The sequence below is a fragment of the Mauremys mutica genome, chromosome 12 (assembly GCF_020497125.1).
Source record: "Mauremys mutica isolate MM-2020 ecotype Southern chromosome 12, ASM2049712v1, whole genome shotgun sequence".
Lineage (NCBI taxonomy): Eukaryota > Metazoa > Chordata > Testudines > Geoemydidae > Mauremys > Mauremys mutica.
Window position 1 is genome coordinate 5,899,072 of NC_059083.1, and position 15,141 is coordinate 5,914,212.

Here is a 15,141-nt window from a genome sequence, read left to right on the forward strand (position 1 = left end):
TGCGACCCTGTTAATAAAATAATAAACTAGACTGGGGTGAGCAAACATTGGCAGGGCCGGCTTTAGGCCGATTCCACCGATTCCCCTGAATCGGGCTCCCTTCCCTGGCTAGAGCCTCCTAGAGGTGCCTTTTTAATTTTTACTTACCCAGCGGCGCTCCGGGTCTTCGGCGGGTTCTTTGGGGTCTGCTTGGGGCTCTGAGAACTGCAACAGGCAGCTTGTTTGCAGAAAGTGACCTAGACAGAATGTGGGTGCAGATACTTGGACGACTGCAGCAACTGTCTGCAAACTCCACAGCGAGTTGCTGCCAGCCCACCCCAGACGGCTGCCGGGCACAGCACTGCCAGGTGCTACCCGGGCACAGGCTGCTCCATTTGGCTTACCCGGGGTAGGATGACCAGACGGCAAATGTGAAAAATCGGGACGGGGGGGGGGGGTAATAGGAGCCTATATAAGAAAATAAACCCCAAAATCGAGACATCTGGTCACCCTAACCCAGGACCACGGCCCCTGCCCCGCAAGCCACCGCTCGCCTTACCAAATGCTACTGCAGGAGAGATCTGAACCCACCCAGAGGCAGAACTGGGGGATGACTCTCCCCTGGAGGATAAAAGGAGCCCCCCCCCATACACACCCTGTCCTGGGTCCATCCTTCCCTCATCACACAGGCTCCTCCAGGAGCTGCATTGGGAGGTTTATAAATTACAGCTCAGCAAACAAGCTGCTGGCTGCCAGGAGCCCTAAGCAGCCAACCCAAGGTACGCCAGCTACACAACCACTGCACAACAACCCCCATCTACACCACACTCAAGAAACAATCCGTGGTGCTGCAAGAACCCTGTGCAGTCCCCGCAGAGCATACAGCACCCCAGCAACACAACACACTGTACACAGCCCTCCTCCTCCTCCCATACACACCATAAGTGACCTGAACTGCACAAGCCCAAGTATTATACATCCCTCCTCAGTGCACAACCCCCAGCCCTCACCCACTACTGTGCAGACCTTCTCCCAGCCGCCCTACAACACACAGCTCTGTCTGGCACACACACTATACACAGGTGGTCCCCACTACAGCACTCCCCTAACTAAAAAATGCACAATGCTCTGAGCCGGGGGATGGATGGGGGAAGGTGGAGTCAAGGGGGGGGACATCCTCATGGGGAAGGGGGCCCCTATAGGGCCTGGGGCAAATTGCCCCACTCACTCTCCCCACCCCAGGTGGGCCCCGAAGCTCGCAGCCCCCCCTTACTGTGGTGGCCGCTCAAAGCTGCAGGACAAGCTGGAGCTCCGCTGAGCTGCCCAGCTGCCTGCGGCTGTTCACTGCGGCTCTGCGGGGGGAAGGGGGCGGGGGGCATCCTCGTGGGGCGGGGGGCCCCTGCAGGGGCCGGGGAAAATTGCCCCACTTGCCCCCTGGGCGACCCTGGAGCTCGCAGCCCCCCCTTTGCCAGCCGCTCAAAGCAGCAGGACAAGCTGGAGCTCCGCTGAGCTGCCCAGCTGCCTGCGGCTGGGCTCTGCGGGGGGAGAGGGCGGGGGGGCATCCTCGTGGGACAGGGGGCCCTGCAGAGCCCGGGGCAAATTGCCCCACTTGCCCCCAGGCGGCCCTGGAGCTCGCAGCCCCCCCTTACCTTGGCCACCGCTCCAAGCAGCAGGACAAAGCTGCGGCTGTTCACTGCGGCTCTGCGGAGGGAGGGGGGGCCGGGGGGGCATCCTCGTGGGGCGGGGGGCCGCTGCAGGGCCCGGGGCAAATTGCCCCACTTGCCCCCAGGCGGCCCTGAAGCACCCAGTCCCCTCTTACCTTTTGGCGGCCGCTCAAATCATCAGCATGAAACTGGAGCTCAGCTGAGCTGGCGGCGGCTGACCACCATGCGGCTCTGCGGGGGTAGGGGGCAGGGAATCCTGGGAGCTGCTCAGGGGGGAGACAGGGGGGTCCTGCTGGTCACATCCGGCCAGCAGACCAGAGTTGTTCTCCTACCTGCCTGACTCTTAACATCCGGTTCTCTGTCCGGCATCTAATTTTAGCAAACGGTTCGCGCGAACCGGTGCGAACCGTCTGCAGCTCACCCCTGCTTATATCTCCTTTTCTTTTGGTAACTACCTCTGGCTTTTGTCTTTTACTTAATATCACTTCAAATCTATCTTTTGTAGTCAATACATTAGTTCTACTGTTTATCTTTATCAGCGAGTTTAACTGAAGTGTGTGGTAAATCTGCTCAGGTTTTATACAGGCTGGTGTATGTCCACTTTCCATTGATGAAGTGGTGAACCAATTAACAAATCTGCACTGCTCATCTTGAGCAGCGCCAGACGGTATATTCCTGGGGTACAGTGCTGGGAGTTGGGGATTTGGCTAGTGACTTTCTCTGTGTGATTCATGAGTGGCTCTGGGGAGCATTCACGCACTCTAGCTGGGTGTTGGGTCGCCACATGTGCTTGTGCTGAGTGATCACAGCACCTGGAGGGGTTTGCTGCTGGTCACTAGCAAGGCATTGTGAGAGACAGACCAGGCTGGAGACAGTTCAGGGGGCACTGCAGTCCCACAGTCCCAGGCTGCACCCTGGGGATCCCCATCACATCCCCATTCCTCCATCCATCTGCATACACTCCCTCCCAATCCATAGACAGCCATCCCCACAGATATCCATCCATCCATCCATCCATCCATCCCCATTCATACCTCTCCCTCCATCCACCCCATCCATCCATGCATCTAACAGCCTAGATACCTACCCTGTCCATCCATCCATCCATCAACCCACCCGTCCATACACATCCACCCCACCTCACATATATCAATCCATCCATCCCCATCCATACCTCGCCCTCTCTCCACCCATATGTACATCCTGCCACCTGTCACCTTTCTTCCCATCCATCCATCCATCCATCCATCAATCCTCAGATATAGCTCCCTATCCATCCCTCCAACCCATATGCTGCCATCCATCCACGATCACACACCCCTCCCTCTAATCCAGGTACATCCCATTCCATCCAGCCATCCAATTTCTCCAAATCTATCTGTCAAGCTAATCTTGTGGCATGGAGTTCCGCCAGTACAAACTTTTTACAACCTTTTTATTTTTTCCAGGTATTTAAAAGCAAAGACTTTATTTAAAAAAAATCGGACCAAGAAACAAACCAACCAAGTGGTTACTGATTCAGTATTTTAAAAATCAACTATCCTAAACATTGACAAGGTGAGGTATTTACAAGCGACTGAACATGGGGTGGAAGAGGTAGGAGCCTATTTGGAGTCATAAGAGAGGCCTCTGGCTGGATGGGTGGTGGGTGCGGCTCTCGATTATCAGGCTGTGCTGGTGTGTTTCACGCGGCCGTCTTGCTGGGGTTACGTCCAGCTACGAATCAACGATCACCGGCCCGTGTCTTTGCCCCTCAGTGGTGAATGGGTGAGCACGGACCTTGATGAGCCAATCCCACATCAGCACTAGCACCGCCACGAACAGCAGGCCCGGGATGACCAGGAGAAACCGGTAGAAAAACAGCGGCCCTGGAATTGCAGGAGCAGCGGGTTAAGGGCGATGTCAGCTCACCTTGTTCTAGCTCAGTGTGTGTTTGTTGCCCTCTGATGGCCAGTTGGGGAATCGCTATTACAAGCACCCTGCCGGGCGCTGCACAGACACACAGGGAGAGACAGGCCCTGCCCCAGCTGAGATCAGGGCCCCGTTGTGCCGGGCGCTGCACAAACACACAGCGAGAGACAGGCCCTGCCCCAGCTGAGATCAGGGCCCCGTTGTGCCGGGCGCTGCCCAGACACACAGCGAGAGACAGTCCCTGCCCCAGCTGAGATCAGGGCCCCGTTGTGCCGGGCGCTGCCCAGACACACAGTGAGAGACAGTCCCTGCCCCAGCTGAGATCAGGGCCCCGTTGTGCCGGGCGCTGCCCAGACACACAGCGAGAGACAGTCCCTGCCCCAGCTGAGATCAGGGCCCCGTTGTGCCGGGCGCTGCACAGACACACAGGGAGAGACAGGCCCTGCCCCAGCTGAGATCAGGGCCCCGTCATGCCGGGCGCTGCACAAACACACAGCGAGAGACAGGCCCTGCCCCAGCTGAGATCAGGGCCCCGTTGTGCCGGGCGCTGCACAGACACACAGCGAGAGACAGTCCCTGCTACACAGTCTAAACAGACACAGAATGGAAGGGGAAACTGAGGCCAAGGAGGGGACTTTCACCAGGCCACGTGGCAGATCAGGGCCTTCAACCCAGGCATCTACAGCCATTGCCCAAGGCTCTATGTCTCCGTGCCCCATCCTCGACCTCACTACTGGGGCTGCCAGCCTGGGAATAGCTGTGGTCTGGATACCAGGGCTCTGGACTCAGACCCACCCACTGATATCACACCTCTTCATGTCACGACTTGATCTGGGCCGGATCAGAGCCGGCGCCCCCTAGAGGGGAAGGGCCCCATGGCCCATGTCCTGAACCAGCCAGTCGCCCCCTGCCCCCTCCCCCCAGCCTGGAGCAGAACCAGCGCCCCCTAGAGGGAGACTCACCCACAGCCGTCAACAGGATGCGGGCCAGGCAGGTCCTGTTCTGCCCCGAGAGGACCCAGTACTCCCCCTCCAGGTCTCCCTTCATCTCCTGCACCACCAGGCCCGACGCGTGGAGGATGAGGCGGCCCTTGAAGGCCCGCAGGAAGTAGTAGAGGCGTCCCTGGATCAGCACCATCACCCAGTCGCAGCGGGGGCCGCGGGCATTCACCTTGCACAGGGCGAGGCTCCTCCGGGGCAGCCGGAGCGGGATGACGGCCGTCAAGCCGCGGGCGACAAAGCGATGCAGCAGGGGGCAGGCGCTGGGAGCTGGGGAAAGACTCCGGGTGAGTAACTCATAGCGGGACCCCAGGAGGAGGGTTTGTGCCATTGATTATCTGCAGCCACTAGGGGGTGATAGGGTCCTATATGCACCACCGGGGACGGGGGGGATGGTTCTACCCTGCTGCTGATATGAGATTAGAACTGATTAGCAGGGAAAAGTCCCATGTATCATTCCCCACCCACAAGCCAGCCATTGCCCCACCCTGGGGCTGGATCAGAACCAGTGACCCATAGAGAAAAAACCCATATCCCATTCCCTGCCCCTTGAGCCAGCCAGTCCCCTGCTGTGGGGTCAGATCACAGCCAGCGCCCCCTAGAGGGGAAAGACCCCATCTCCCATTCCCTGCCCCCTGAGCCAGCCAGTCCCCTGCTGTGGGGTCAGATCACAGCCAGCGCCCCCTACAGGGGAAAGGCCCCATCTCCCATTCCCTGCCCCCTGAGCCAGCCAGTCCCCCGCCATGGGGTCAGATCACAGCCAGTGCCCCCTAGAGGGGAAAGACCCCATCTCCCATTCCCTGCCCCCTGAGCCAGCCAGTCCCCCGCCATGGGGTCAGATCACAGCCAGCGCCCCCTAGAGGGGAAAGACCCCATCTCCCATTCCCTGCCCCCTGAGCCAGCCAGTCCCCTGCTGTGGGGTCAGATCACAGCCAGCGCCCCCTACAGGGGAAAGGCCCCATCTCCCATTCCCTGCCCCCTGAGCCAGCCAGTCCCCCGCCATGGGGTCAGATCACAGCCAGTGCCCCCTAGAGGGGAAAGACCCCATCTCCCATTCCCTGCCCCCTGAGCCAGCCAGTCCCCCGCCATGGGGTCAGATCACAGCCAGTGCCCCCTAGAGGGGAGAGGCCCCATCTCCCATTCCCTGCCCCCTGAGCCAGCCAGTCCCCGCCATGGGGTCAGATCACAGCCAGCGCCCCCTAGAGGGGAAAGACCCCATATCCCATTCCCTGCCCCCTGAGCTAGCCAGTCCCCCGCCATGGGGTCAGATCACAGCCAGCGCCCCCTAGAGGGGAAAGACCCCATCTCCCATTCCCTGCCCCCTGAGCCAGCCAGTCCCCCGCCATGGGGTCAGATCACAGCCAGCGCCCCCTACAGGGGAAAGGCCCCATCTCCCATTCCCTGCCCCCTGAGCCAGCCAGTCCCCCGCCATGGGGTCAGATCACAGCCAGCGCCCCCCAGAGGGGAAAGACCCCATCTCCCATTCCCTGCCCCCTGAGCCAGCCAGTCCTCCACCATGGGGTCAGATCACAGCCAGCGCCACCTACAGGGGAAAGGCCCCATATCCCAGTCCCTGCCCCCTGAGCCAGCCAGTCCCCCCACCATGGGGTCAGATCACAGCCAGTGCCCCCTAGAGGGGAAAGACCCCATCTCCCATTCCCTGCCCCCTGAGCCAGCTGGTCCCCTGCTGTGGGGTCAGATCACAGCCAGCGCCCCCTACAGGGGAAAGGCCCCATCTCCCATCCTCCTTTATATTTTAATACGTTCTCTGTAGCCCCCATAGCACTCTGGCAGACCCCAATACAGCCCCTGATTCCCCTGGCTATTCCCACCCCAATACACCTGTACCCCCCCAATATCCTGCCTAGACATCCTAATACATCCCTGTATAGCCACCCCCTTACCTGCCGCCTTCCCAGCATAGGGCAGCGCCCGCGCCGCCATGCCCCCGCCTGGGTAGAGCCCCCCCAGAATGAGCAGCATGGCCCCATAACCCCCACTCTGCCGCACCCAGTCCCCCCTAGAGCCTCCCTGCAGCTGTGTCCCACACCCCCACATCCTGACCACCCGGGTGCTCCCAGCCTGGCTTGGGGTGTGGGTACTGGGGGTGCTGGTTCTATTGCCGGAGGGTCATAATGGCTGGGTGCATCGGGTTCTATGCTCCGCGCAGAACAGATGTGGCAGCAGGTTCCAACCACTGGATCTCGCCCCCTAGTGGCCGCTGCCTGAGCTGCATCATCCAATACCACGTCTGGGATGCAGCTGTGGCAGGGGCACAGCCAGGGAATATCTTGACTGAGATGCCCCGGGAGTGGGACCTGGGATCTCTCCCCTCTAGCGGTCGCCAGTTCTGATCCAGCCCTGGGCGGGATGCGGGGAACTGGCGATCTCAGAGAGGCGGAGAATGGGATACAGGGTTTTCCCCTTTAGAGGGCGCCAGTTCTAAATTTCACACCATCTACTGGGTGGAATATCAGAGCCCCTGAGGGGGGTGCTACCCTGCTGCCCCCTAGTGGCTGCAGCTGAGGATGGCTCAGGCAAGTGGTTCCCCACTGCTGCCACCAATAACTGCCCAATCATACTGGAAGCAGAACCAGCCTCATCGGGTGAGCGACCTTGTGCTTTCAGGTCACTGTTGCCTGTTGAACCCGGGTGCTTCCCCCGGAGCCCAGTCAGTGCCGCTGTCCAGCCCGGGGTGGGGGTATAATTCATTTCCACATTTGAAAGGAGCACGAGACGGGAGAACATGGGGTGGAGAAGAGCCACCCAGCGGAAGCCCTGGCTCCATCCAGCCTGCCCAGGCTCCAGGAGTCTCCTCGTGCCTGGGAGGATGTGAGAGAGTCGAGGCGGGTTTTGTGGACCGGCGAGGAGACGGGGAAGGTTAGTGGTGGTGTTGGGTTGTGGTGGTGCAGGGAGCTGGCCCCCGGCGAGATGGTCGGGGTGTTCCTGCTCTGGGTCTTTGTGGGTGAGCAAAAGGGTTTTTTGGGGGGGCCTGCTGCTTCTACAGGGGAGGGAGAGAGATGGCTGGGGGAGAGGCTGGGGGAAGATGGGAAGGAAAAAAGGGAGGAGTGTGAAAGAGAAAAATATTTTGGTTACTTCAAGAAAGAAGTGGGGGCACAGTACCAGGGTATGGTTGGGCATGTTGGGGGGGGGGGCTGTGTGTGGTGGGGAGGTGGGGTGCAGGGTGCTCAGTGTGTGGGGCTGTGGTGGTGCTGTAGGGGGCACAGTGTGAATGGGTGGGTGGGGCAGTGAAAGGCTCTGTGGGTGGGGGGCACAGTGTGAGGGTGCAGGTGAGGCAGCGGGGGTCTGGGTGTGGGGGATGCAGTGTGGGGGTGCAGGTGGGGCAGCGGGGGGCTGGGGGGGGTGGGGCAGTGGGGAGCTGCATTATAGGGGATGTGGGGGGCACAGTGCGAGGGTGCGGATGCAGCAGTGGGGGACTGGGTGTGGGGGACGTGGGGGGCCCAGTGTGGGGGTGCAGGCGGCCCGCACAGCGCCCCCCGTTGCCCCCAGCCCTATGACACTCCCGCTGCGTCTCCCGGCAGGCCGCTGCTCCCCGCTCTCGCTGGCGGTGCCAGCTGCGCCCGTGGCCGTGGTTCCCGGGGGCACGGCCCTGCTCCCCGCCGCCCTGCGGCTCCCGGCCCCGCCGCCCCCTTTCTTCCAGGTGCGCTGGCGCTTCCTGGCCACGGGCCGCCTGGTGCTGCTGCTGGCGGCCCAGGACTGCAGCGGGGCGGCCCCCTGGCGCCGGTCCTGCCGCCTGGCCCTGGAGCACGGCCGGGGCTACGAGAGCCGGGCCGGCCTGGGCCCCCGCGAGGCCGCGCTGCTGCTGCGGGACGCCGGCCCCGAGGACGCCGGCACCTACCGCGTCAGCCTGCTGGGCCTGGACGTGACGGCCTCGGCCGAGGTCAACCTGACCCTGGCCCCCGCCCCCGCCCCCACCCCCGGCCCCGCCGCAGGTAACCGGTCCGGGGGGGGGAGCCCCCGGCCCAACCCCCGCCCCATCCCCCACAGCCCAGCCCCTCCCCCAGCCCCTGGGTTCCAACGCTTCCCCCATCCTCCATGGGAGCCCACATCCCACCCCCTCCCCCATCCCCCACAGCCCAACCTCTGCCCCATCCCCTGCAGCCCAACCCCTCCCCCATCCTCCATGGGAGCCCACATCCCACCCCCTCCCCCATCCCCCACAGCCCAACCTCTGCCCCATCCCCTGCAGCCCAGCCCCTCCCCCAGCCCCTGCATTCCAACCCCTCCCCCATCCTCCGTGGGATCCCACGTCCCAACCCCTCCCCCATCCCCTGCAGCCCAACCCCTCCCCCATGGGATCCCACAGCCCAGCCCCTCCCCCATCCCCTGTGTTCCAACCCCTCCCCCATGGCCCAATCCCTGCCTCATCTGCCGCTGCCCATCTCTGCCTCCAGCCCCTGTGGGATCCCCCGTTCCAGCCCCTCCCCCATTCCCTGCTTCCCATCCTCACCCCCATCCCCTGTGGGATCCTGTAACCTTGTTCCCCCACATAATACGGGGATCCTGCCCCCCACCAGGGATCCGGCATCCCCACTCCCCCATGGGGATCCCACTCCCTACCAGGGATCCTGTGTCCCCGCTCCCTCCCCGCACGGGGATCACACCCCCGCCAGGGATCTGACATCCCAGCTGTCCCCACGGACCCCACTGCGAAGCTGCCACCCCACCCTACTCTCCTGCCCCGGCCAGCAGGCAGCCGCTGCCCCAGGGCGCTGCCCCCCGCCCCCCAGTCACAGCTCCTTCGGCCCCGGCCTCTAGTCCGCTCCCTGGGGAGGCCTGGCCAGCGCAGAGCTGAACTCCGAGCCCGGCAGGGGATCCCTCCCCCCAGCCGCCCCCCTCACCCACCCTGCTCCGGCTTGTCTCCCTGCAGACCCCACCATCGTCCTGCCTCCCACCGCGCCAGCACCTGCCAACAGCACCGAACCGCAGGGTGAGGAAAGAGGACGGAAGGGCACCGTGGGAGGGCAGGGGGGCAGGTCTCGGGGTTACAGCACCGAGCTGGGACTCGGGATTTCGGCTCTGTTCCTGGCTCTGTGTCACGTCCCACAGTATTCTTGCCGGCAAGGTAAAGAAGTCTGGGCTGGATGAATGGACGGTAAGGTGGATAGAAAGCTGGCTAGATGGTCGGGCTCAGCGGGTAGTGATCAACGGCTCCATGTCTAGCTGGCAGCCGGTATCAAGCAGCGTGCCCCAAGGGTCGGTGCTGGGGCCGGTTTTGTTCAATATCTTCATTAATGATCTGGAGGATGGTGTGGACTGCTCCCTCAGCAAGTTTGCAGATGACACTAAACTGGGAGGAGTGGCAGATACGCTGGAGGGTAGAGATAGGCTACAGAGGGACCTAGACAAGTTAGAGGATTTGGCCAAAAGAAACAAGGACAAGTGCAGAGTCCTGCACTTAGGACGGAAGAATCCCATGTGCTGCTACAGACTAGGGACCGAATGGCTGGGCAGCAGTTCTGCAGAAAAGGACCTGGGGGTTACAGTGTATATGAGTCAGCAGTGCGCCCTTGTTGCCAAGAAGGCTAACGGCATTTTGGGCTGTATAAGCAGGGGCATTGCCAGCAGATCGAGGGACGTGATCATTCCCCTCTATTCAGCATTGCTGAGGCCTCATCTAGAGTATGGGATTTGACAGCTGCTTTCACCTACCTGAAGGGGGTTCCAAAGAGGATGGATCTAGACTGTTCTCAGTGGCGGCAGATGACAGAACAAGGAGCAATGGTCTCAAGTTGCAGTGGGGGAGGTCTAGGTTGGATATTAGGAAACACTATTTCCCTAGGAGGGTGGTGAAGCACTGGAATGGGTTCCCTAGGGAGGTGGTGGAATCTCCTTCCTTAGAGGTTTTTAAGGTCAGGCTTGACAAAGCCCTGGCTGGGATGATTTAGTTGGGTTTGGTCCTGCTTTGAGCAGGGGGTGGGACTAGATACCTCCTGAGCTCCCTTCCAACCCTGATACTCTATGATTCTATGATTCTTTCCGCAGGCCTCCGGTTCCCGGCTTCGCCCCCTGGGGCCCTGCATCCCGGCTCTCTGCTCCGGCCCCTCTTACGTACGTCGACCCTGCACTGTAAACCCGGATCTGTGGGCCCCGGGGCTTGCGGCCTGGGAGTTGCCTGCCCCATCTGGCCTTAAGGTGGTTGGCCACGAGGCTCCCAGCCGTGCTCACGCGGCTGCCCCGCGCTGTGCAGACCTTCTGTCTCGGGGCCTGAGCCCTGTCCGCACTGCAAAACAATCCTGATCGGGTGGGTCATGATCCAGGCTTCTCGGCTTAGATCCCAGCTCTCCTGTGCGGCGTCATGACATTGAGGGCCCGGGGTGATCCATGCTTGATGCCCACCCCCCAATCCCGCAACAGGCAGGTGTATGGGGGAGCGGGGGGGGATGCATCAGTGAGTCCTAGGGCTGTGCTGTTGAGCTGGGCTCTGAATTCGGTTTCCTGTCTGCAGGGGACACGGAGCCGCCCCTCGCCCCGGTATGGGCCACGCTGGATGGAGGGGGAGCTGTGGTGTCCAATGCTGTCCGGCTGGGCCTAGCGGGCCTGGTTCTCTGCCTCCTGGCGCTGATCACGGGCGAGGTGAGCGGGTTCTCCCCTTCTCTGTGTGTGTGTGTGTGTGTGTGTGAACGCTGCCCCCTGCTGCAGGAAATATGTTATACATGCCTTGAACTCTGTGTGTGTGTGTGTGTGTGTGTGTGTGTGAATGCTGCCCCCTGCTGGAGGAAATATGTTATACATGCCTTGAACGCTGTGTGTGTGTGTGTGTGTGTGTGTGTGAACGCTGCCCCCTGCTGGAGGAAATATGTTATACATGCCTTGAACTGTGTGTGTGTGTGTGCACGTATGTGTGTGTGAGTGAGAGAAATAACACCGCCCCCTGCTGGAGGGAATGTCTCACACCCCATTTGCCCTCGTGAATCGCACTGGATTCTCTCTGGGTGTGTCCGTCCTCGTATCTATGAGTGGAAAGGTAGCTTAACACGGCCTCTGCCCCTTAACGCCCCTACCATACCCACCAACTGGGCTTCTACTTGGAAATACTCCCTGTCGCTCGCCGAATGATCAGACTTAACTTCACACTGTGATTCCCTTCTCCAGTATGTTCTGTCCATAAGAAACAAGGACACCCCGGGGACAGATTCACCCCCAGATGCTGCTGCAACCATCACTACACTGTCGACGATATACGTCCTCCAAGAGATGCCCATTCCAGATGCCTCAGAGGAATTATATGCCAGCCTAAGTTTCTGATCCTGCTGTATGATTGCACACACGTGCTGCCGTTTCTCCTCTGAAACCCGCACTCACCATCATCATTAGCTGGAATTGTGCTCCTGCAGCGGTGAGTTCCACCGGTCGCGGCCATGCTGCTTAGTAACCTGAGACACTGTGGCAAAGTCCAGTGCAAGCCTGCATGCTCTCTGCCTGAACGGTCTTTCGTTTAAGATTGGAAGGGGCTGATGAGACGAGAAAGAGCAGACGTCAAGCTCCCAGGTTAGAGCCCCAGCCGGTGTAAATGTGTGTCGCTTTGTTGGAGTCAGTGCGGCCAGATCCCCGCAGCTGTGAATGAATATTGCTCCGTTAGAGACAAACGCACTGGATTCCCAGCTGGTGTTACTTGGTGTCATGTCGCTGAAGCTAGCTCAGACCAGTGGATCCACCGAAGCTGGAATTCCCCTCCCCTGCCCTCCTTCGCTTTTATTACAGAAGAGAAGAGCGTGATACATTAGCCAATACTTTCTTCCTCCTTTTCGTTTCCCCCCTCGCATTTCCCACTGCAGATTAAAGCTGCCCAAGCTTTAAGCATAATATCACATGGGAGCTTCTTGCATTTCGTAGTCATCCTGTTTGCGTCACCAATGAGATTTGGATCCAGAGACCAGACAAAAGTCCCCTCTGATAGCCACTGCGAGGAATTCTTGGGCCCGGGTTACACTAGATGACTTCATTTTCCCTTCTGGCCTTAAAATCTATGGTTCTCCAACACCTTGTGTTGTCATTTGCACCAGAACTGGGCAAACAATTGATTTTTCAGGACAGTGCCAAGTCAGAAAATCGGGGGAAACATTGTTTAGGGCTTTGAATGTGAAATGTTGCAATATATCCATTGAATCAAAAAGTTGGGAAAAAAACGTCATTCGGGTCTGAACGAGATCTGCGCGCGTTTAAACAGGAATTCATTCAGGGAAGTGCTCTAGGCTGCGTTATGCAGGAAATCAGCATGGATTATCACCACCTGGCCTTGGAATGTGTGAATTTCTGGATCTATGAAATCTTGGAATCGACTAATTTCTGGCTCTATGAAATTGTCACAATCTAACAATTCACCTTTTTCAGATTTTTGTTGTGGTTGAGGTTTTGGTTTTGGTTTGTGACTGAAACAATTGGCCAAAATTGACAAAAAACCACGAAATGTTTCGGTTGAGCCAATTCTGTGGTTTTTTCACCGAAAAAAGTTTTGGTTGAAAATTTTTGCCTCGCACTAATTTACACCAATAGGTGTAACACATTGCCAGCGTTCCACACGCATTTTGCACTAATGTAAATAACAACACAAGGTGCAAGTCGAGGGGGAATGAGGCCTCAATGGACCTTCATTGCTTAAGGTAAAGCTGGAACTCCACTAGCTGGTTAAATTATTAGGTTTTTATCATGTATTAGTCCCTGAATGAGAACAAAGCTAAACCTTGTCCTAGAGCAGATTACACAGGCACAATTAGAGTTGGCTATTTTTTGAACGACAAGCTTTTATCTCTGCAAATTGGTCTTTTTAAAGAAAATGATACTTTTTGCGGAAAATGGTATTTGGCAAAATTTTCCATAACCCTTTTCACCGATATTTGAACTAAAATGTTATTGAGGTTTGACTCAAAACAATTCTAGAAATGCTTCGTTTCTTGAAAAGCGTGTTTTCAGCCCATTACAATAACAATGAGCTCTGAAATCATGCAGCAGTGGCCAGGTGTAACCAAGATAATTAATTGCACTTTCGCCTAATGGTAAGGGTTGGTCGAAAATTTTCCATTGGCGTTGTTTTCTGGAGTGAAATTGGGCTTTCGACAAAAGGAAATTTTTCGCAAACAGTGTCTGTTTTCTGCCAAAAACTTAGCTTTTCCTTGAAAAACCCAAGAGCCCCCCAAATGAAATATTTTCATTCTGGAATGCTGCTGCAGTGGTGCCTCATGGGAGTTGTAGTTCAGGTGCATCACACAGCCATTCTCCTCTATAGACTGGGCTTTCTAGTCGAACTTCATCTCCCATGATGCAGCGACTGCTGTGATGCCCAGCACTCCCTCACCAAGAGGGAAGACCATGGTACATCATGGGAGATTGTGACGTTTCATCTGGTGTTATCCGGACCGGTGATCTGCTAGGTCACTCCAATCCTTGACTCTGGGAGCCAGCCTGACCCTGCTCTGCTGTGAGAACCCCCACTCCTGGGCTGTTCACGCACAGCCTCTGGCATGTCAGCTGCTCCTTGGATTGTGCAACCAAATGACACTAGCCAATATCTCTGGTCCCAGACACAACCCTAGGAACCTCTGTCTTGCAGCGTCCAGTTATGCCCGCTGGACACTGCAAGCTTATATGAGTTTGTCAAATGGATATGTACCAGGCTTGTTATCCCAAGGGGAGGCTCTGACATGTCAAACCAAACACACTGCTTCACATAGAATAAACAAACAGATTTATTAACTACAAAGATAGATGTTAAGTGATTATAAGTCAAAGCCCAAGAAGTCGGATTTGGTGAAAAGAAAAGAAAACCTAAGCACGCAGTCTAACCTCTCAACCCCATTAGACTGGGCAACATTTAGATGAAGCGGTTTTTCTCACCCCACTGGATATTGCAGTCCTTAATATACAGGTTTGTTCCTTAAACCTGGGCCAGTCTCCTCTGTTGGAGTCTTGTCGTCTTCTCAGTGTCTTGGTTGCTTGCAGCATAGGTGGGGGCCAGAGAAGGGCCCAGTCTGTGTCCACCCTGCCTGTTTTATACCCTCGGTCCATGTGTTTGGGGAGCACACGTCCAGGCATCCCGGGGGGCCATTGCTGAGTCTCTCCAAGCAAGGCCGAGCAATTCTCCTGGTGTGGCCTCATGCAGGTGAGTCATCGCATTGCAGCTCCCTTGCTGGACAATGGCTGCTGGGGGTTGTTTCACACCCCGCCCGGGCGTAGGTTACTTTCCTTGCTGTTGTCTCTGGGGAGCTAATATCCCCAACTTACAGCATGTTTTAGTGACCACCATACAACACAATTCTCATCACTTCATATGCATGAATGATGCACATCTATGGCTAGAGAAACGACTTTCAGCAGGTCATGACTTTTCCCCTGATACCTCACCAGGCCTGCTTTACCTGTGAGGTCACGATTATATGAAAATGAGGAGTATGGGGGTTACAGCGCACCCCCTGCCCCAAGGTATAGAATGTCACAGAGGTGTTGTCCGATCCAGGTGTTCGGACTATAGATGAGCAACATGAGGCTTCAGAACTACAACCCCCATGTGGCACCGGGGTGACATTTCCAAACAGAAATATTTCAGTTTTTGATTTTTTTTGGCCCCAAAC

At 57.9% G+C, this 15,141-nt stretch overlaps 1 protein-coding gene across 3 annotated transcripts; it reads left to right on the plus strand.

The window, feature by feature from the left end:
* Positions 1-6,755: 6,755 nt before the first annotated feature.
* LOC123346147 lies at positions 6,756-14,046 on the plus strand. 3 transcript variants are annotated; one of them, XM_044983382.1, is made up of 6 exons: positions 6,756-7,432; positions 8,095-8,505; positions 9,444-9,503; positions 10,559-10,624; positions 11,022-11,149; positions 11,669-14,046. In XM_044983382.1, exons 1-6 carry the CDS (start codon positions 7,081-7,083, stop codon positions 11,819-11,821), a joined length of 1,170 nt encoding a protein of 389 aa, XP_044839317.1. In that variant the 5' UTR covers positions 6,756-7,080; the 3' UTR covers positions 11,822-14,046. The 3 variants fall into 3 exon arrangements, with proteins under 3 accessions (XP_044839317.1, XP_044839319.1, XP_044839318.1); XM_044983383.1 differs by lacking the exon at positions 6,756-7,432 and adding an exon at positions 7,446-7,517; XM_044983384.1 differs by lacking the exon at positions 8,095-8,505.
* The last annotated feature ends 1,095 nt before the right edge of the window (positions 14,047-15,141 follow it).

Excerpts from the sequence above, each read along its gene's own strand:
- LOC123346147 (XM_044983382.1), top strand. The coding sequence starts at position 7,081 with ATGGCTCAGGCAAGTGGTTCCCCACTGCTGCCACCAATAACTGCCCAA. Across the intron at positions 8,506-9,443 it reads CACCCCCGGCCCCGCCGCAG|ACCCCACCATCGTCCTGCCT; the intron begins GTAACCGGTCCG and ends GTCTCCCTGCAG. Across the intron at positions 11,150-11,668 it reads TGGCGCTGATCACGGGCGAG|TATGTTCTGTCCATAAGAAA; the intron begins GTGAGCGGGTTC and ends TCCCTTCTCCAG.